This window comes from Bombus vosnesenskii, unplaced genomic scaffold (assembly GCF_011952255.1).
Source record: "Bombus vosnesenskii isolate JDL3184/JDL3185 unplaced genomic scaffold, Bvos_JDL3184-5_v1.1 scf7180000014854, whole genome shotgun sequence".
Lineage (NCBI taxonomy): Eukaryota > Metazoa > Arthropoda > Insecta > Hymenoptera > Apidae > Bombus > Bombus vosnesenskii.
The window spans coordinates 464,790-470,153 of record NW_022883686.1 but is presented as its reverse complement, the minus strand read 5'-3'; the positions used below and the strand labels follow the sequence as shown (position 1 = coordinate 470,153).

Below are 5,364 nucleotides of genomic sequence, written 5' to 3'. Positions count from 1 at the left end.
GTTACTTAAATTTATGGTCCACTCCGTGAAGGTACGGGAAATTTGGTTTTTCTCACGTGCGGTGTCTCCCGCTAGCAATTTTCTCTTGGGGGAGACTAGAATCCTTCCTTGTCCACCAAGCTTTTTCTTATCCAATTAGAAGTAACGACTATTGCCCTCGCTTTCCTAGCCAAAATTACAATCCACCAACCCAATGGTCCCGTGCGCTAGACACATCCATCAATAGCTTTCCTCCACCACATTATCGAATCGACTGATTTTCCATCTCTAGATAAGTCAACATCTCTTGAATGCTTTTCCACCCTTAGATCCGTCATCTATTTAACTTATATCCATATGCACCGTGCGTAAATGTCTATGTCTATAAAGTTGTTGGAATAATGTGTATATTGTAACCTGTTACTTCAGTGTTATAATCAGTTCAACCACTTCGATTACCCTAAACGAAACAGGGGATCGAACACTACGTGGCGTCGATTATCCAATCGTAACGGGAATTTACGACTCCCGTTGGCACACTTCCTGGCGAACGCGTCTCTCCGCGAGCGGTCGAACAGATAGAAATCATTAAACTGTCTTTTCTCACCCCTTTGTTATTCGACATTCGTAATGATAAAAGAAGCGCGCTAACGAATTCGTGCTAACGCATTTCGAAATTTCGTGAAACTGTTCGCCTAGAAATTATGTAAATTACTACTTGGTTACGTGATAAGCTGACTGTGAGCGGTACTATCAAGTACTATATCAAGAAGAATCTCGACAGGAGAAGTCGGGATACAACGATAAATACAAGAATATTATTATTCAACACGTATATATCACATGGTGACCCCTTATATATGTAACCAGTGTCGAGAAGACACGTTCTTTCTATCAAAAATAGTGTAATATCGTGATATAATGTATTTACAAGGAGTGGACAATAGAGATGTTAATCAGACAGAAAAAGACGATTGTTGTTCAACCTGAACTATTCACGCCAAACGTACAGAAAACAGCGCAATCCACACTCTCTCGGCAACGCCACTCGCAACCTCCGTCTCCGCTCAACTCGCACTCTGCTCCTCGACTCGCACTCTGCTTTTCGACTAACGCTCTGGCCGTTGCCGCATTCTGTTGTCTTTTTCCTAGGCCCACCGCACACGTGTTCTGCAGGCGCTCGTGGCCAGGGTCACGTAGGTCTTTTCCACGAAACTATGCACTTGAAAAGACCGATGACACATTGATGGGCCCGACGACGCCTCGGCTCTCGCGACATTGTTCATAGTTCGCCCGATATTTCTTAGGCCTTTCCTCCACGATACTACAATAGATTCTTAATAATTTTATAACGAACAACGAGCGAAGGCTAATACATGATGAATGAATGATAACCTCGATAACATAGGTGAATGACAAGGTTATTGGAGGTGAGTGCCCCGAACATCAATTCCTACGTATACTATTTGCGACTTGTTATGTAATGTAACATTTCGTCCAGTTCTCACTGCCACGTCTGTTTCCTATTTCGTCGATGGTGTTATATATTTTAACGCCGACTGCTCAAAGAACTACAAGGTTTGTGAACCAGCAATTCAGAAACGAAAGTGGGCATTTAGAACTATCTTATTTTTCAATGAATTTTCAATGATGAATTATTGTTGTTATAGTATAATTATCTCTTAACTTTTGTTTGGTGGAAAAAGAAAGAAATTTTAATCATTACACGGAAAAATATTTATTTTCAGGGAACTGCTTTAATATAGAAATTATTAGTAGTAAATATTGTAATATCGGAATATATTAAAGGTGTAATTTTGTCCGATTAATTATAATTTATTAATAATGGATTGAAAATACAGATATTAGTGAGACAGAGAAACGATGTTTGATTAACAGGAAAACTAAATGCAACGCTCGTATTTACATCAAATAACTTGACAACTATTTGATAACTCTCTCTCTCTCTCTCACTAGCAACTCTAACACTCGACAACACTCGCAACTCAATTCTAACGACTCTATGCTTCGACGTCTCGATCAACTCTGACCCTCACCAATGCATTCCTGCTCGGTCGTGCTCGCTATTGCTCTCGTCCTCTCTCACACACACACACACACACACACACACACACACACACTTTTCGGCTCACATATTCTGGCCTCTCGATTGCCACTCCTTGAAATATGGAACCGTACTTCTGTTTTGACGCTGCTTATCTTTTCTCGCGTCACTGTTACTAGGCGCTCTTGGATGTAAACAATCCACAAAAAGACGACGTACACGGTGTTTTCTAATTTCAGCCGATCTCCAATCAAAGCTATTCTACGATATTACAATATTACTATTTTTCTCTATATAAATTATTTTGTTGTTTAGCATAACGTAAAGACATGCCGCAGAATTTTTATGTAGAAATCATCTTTAAACAAACACTTAAAGGTGATGTATTAACGTTCGCAGATGTTATTGTACTAGAAACATCGAGGAGTAAAGGTATTGTCATGTATGATAAATCAGAAACCGTGTGTATATAAATACATACATCCTTATTAAACAATGTCATAAATGAATTCATTTAGAAATGAAACGAGTGGAAAGACAAAATGAAAGGAATGATGAATCCCTGATTTATAAAATTCTATTTATATTGTTCTTGGTTCGAAGAGAAAACAGTGTAATAGTCAGTACACTAAACATAGTATTATCCTTAGCAAAATTATTATACCGGATGTTTTGGTGATCTGATGTACCCAGTACAACCTGAAATAACCGAAAATATATGTATTTATAAATGTTCCTATTTTTTTATACGAAGATACTTTTATACTCACCTTGATAATCGTTGTCGGGCTGTTGACTTAAACTCTTGTTTTAGAATAAATTTCCTAATTCCCATCAGGTAAGTTGCAACATACTTCTCCCAATTCATATCCCGTAAATCTAGTTTGACCATATCGCTGTCATTCAACATTTTCACCTTCCTGGCCAAGTCGGAACAGTTATCCTGTTGAAAAGTCCATTCGTTCAAGGTGAAATGCACTACCGATGTGAACAGTTTGTTGCTATTTTTTAGAAGTTTCATCATTCTAAAATATTATTTTTAATTATTATTGTAGATGAACACAAAGTTGTCCCAGAAAGATTGTCCTCGTTATTCAAGGATCGATAGAATACTCACATTGGTTTACTACCTCGGAGTCTTAAAAAGATATCTATGATGAACGCAGGCAAAATATACGGAATTACACTCAGAACGTTGTAAATATATCTATTAGTTATTATTGAACAACCCGGGTACCATAGCGTATCGTTCATCGGCGTTTCTATGCCACATTTCACCACGGCATCTTTCATCTGACCCCATCTTGCGAATTGAAATAATTACATTTGTACAATTAATCGAATTACGCTTAAAGTAAAGTTTATTACTATCCGAGTATCTCAGGAAATATTATGCAATTAAATAAGCATTACATTACATCACTATCTTCCTAAATTATCGTACTGTGATCACAAATGGACTTTTATTTTCTACGTTTGTTTGCGCATTGTCTACATTCCTTAAATAAACTGAATTTTTTGGAATACTGTAACAATCGAATTACATCAATTGAAAAAGATTCGTAATAAATTTTACTTATAAGGGTTAGCGTTACTCGTGCAGTTGTAAACTTTAACTTCATGATCAGGATGTAGCGTGACATGCCATGCAATACATATTATCGTGTCGACTACGAAATCGACAGGCACTACATCCAATCTTGCATCTCTCCTACCTCGTATCGCTGTTGCACATCCTTTACTTACTAGCAGAATGACACCTGGTAACATTCAATTGGTTTAGAAATTATTTGTGATTTTCGATTATCAGATATGTAGCACTAAATAGATTGGAATGAATTTTCATAATTGTGAACAACAACAAACTTGAACTATAATAATGATGATCTGGTGGAAATCCTTTCATTTTAGATTAACAACAGATTAACTCCACCTTTCCGAAATGTGACGAGTATTGAACAATTACTATTGAAAAATATCTATGGAAGTACCTGTAAATGCAGAAGTACCCTGTATCCAACCAGGACATGGTTCTTCCAAAGAGGCACCAACTATGCTTGGCCTCACTATCGCAACTGGCAGATCTTTGCACTTGCTTGCTACAACCTGCTCTGCCAAATTCTTACTGAATGTATATGTGTTTGGATAAATTTCTAAAATCCTCTTTTCCATTACGTTAATCGACGTTTTGTCGAATTTGTCACATATATCTATCACGTCTGAAGGATTCAAGCTCGTGCTGCAAAGTCAATAACAAATGAACATATTCTTCGAACTATAATTACAAATATAATATTCGTAAACCATGGAGCAACGTTTTCATATAACTTATTCTTACGTATAAACTTTTTCCTCAATCTCATGTAGATTCGCATTACTAAAAGCTGTGCTGACGTGGACGAAGCTAATCGGATGCTTTAGTTCGCTCCAAAGCTCGATGACACGGGCGGTACCTTTTGTATTCACATTAACAGCCACGTGTAACGGTTCGTTGAATCTCACAGTGGCCGCGGAGTGAAACACTATGTTTACTTTCTCTAACAACAGATTTCTATCTTCTCGCGAAAGACCTAAATCTGGCAGACTCACGTCACCTTTCACGGGGTAAACTTTACTCAAAACTGAGGGATGTTTCGCTTTAATGTTATCGTAAATCTGAAAACGAGAATTCCAGAAATGACAGTCAATCAATTTGGCTCCTGACAGGCTTAAACATTGAAGGAATCAAGTATTATATACGAACGGGATCATCTGTGAGCTTCTTAAATCGTTGTTCTATCGTTTCGTTAGTTTTTGGGCGAATTAGTATAAAAATGGCTGCGATGCGTGGACACACGCGCATCAGTTTTTCCAGTAGACCTATTCCCACGAATCCGGTTGCTCCAGTCACAAGGATCCCACTACCAGAGTAGAATTCCTCGAGCGAATTCGTCTTATTCAATCCTTCATTGGTCCCATTTTCATTCGTTTCTTTATTGATTATATCCATGTCTCAGGATCTTCACACTTTCAGTTCCAATATTTACCATAGACTGGCATTCCCGACAGACAGTAATTGGAAACATTTTGTAAATAATATACCATATTAGTTATAATTGGGATTTTGTTATATATTACATTCTAAAGAAATCTACGTAATTCAACAATTATGGTTTCCTTATGCATGAATCAAGTAATTGCGTTAAGTTAACGATCCAGTGTAATGTACAAATATATTTCTATGTGGGGAAGTCGTTCATCAAATAAAGAGAAAAGTTAAAAGAGCTATGCGACGCTGCAAATACAATTTTTCATGCGGCTGTACATTAATTTGTATTATT

At 37.3% G+C, this 5,364-nt stretch overlaps 1 protein-coding gene across 1 annotated transcript; it reads right to left on the bottom strand.

The window, feature by feature from the left end:
* Nucleotides 1-2,500: 2,500 nt before the first annotated feature.
* On the bottom strand, nt 2,501-5,076 carry LOC117240720 (putative fatty acyl-CoA reductase CG5065). The gene is made up of 7 exons (XM_033506752.1): nt 4,788-5,076; nt 4,383-4,699; nt 4,036-4,283; nt 3,621-3,804; nt 3,162-3,347; nt 2,815-3,069; nt 2,501-2,743 (listed from the first exon to the last, which is right to left on the bottom strand). Exons 1-7 carry the CDS (start codon nt 5,031-5,033, stop codon nt 2,665-2,667), a joined length of 1,515 nt encoding a protein of 504 aa, XP_033362643.1. The 5' UTR covers nt 5,034-5,076; the 3' UTR covers nt 2,501-2,664.
* Between the last annotated feature and the right edge of the window lie 288 nt (nt 5,077-5,364).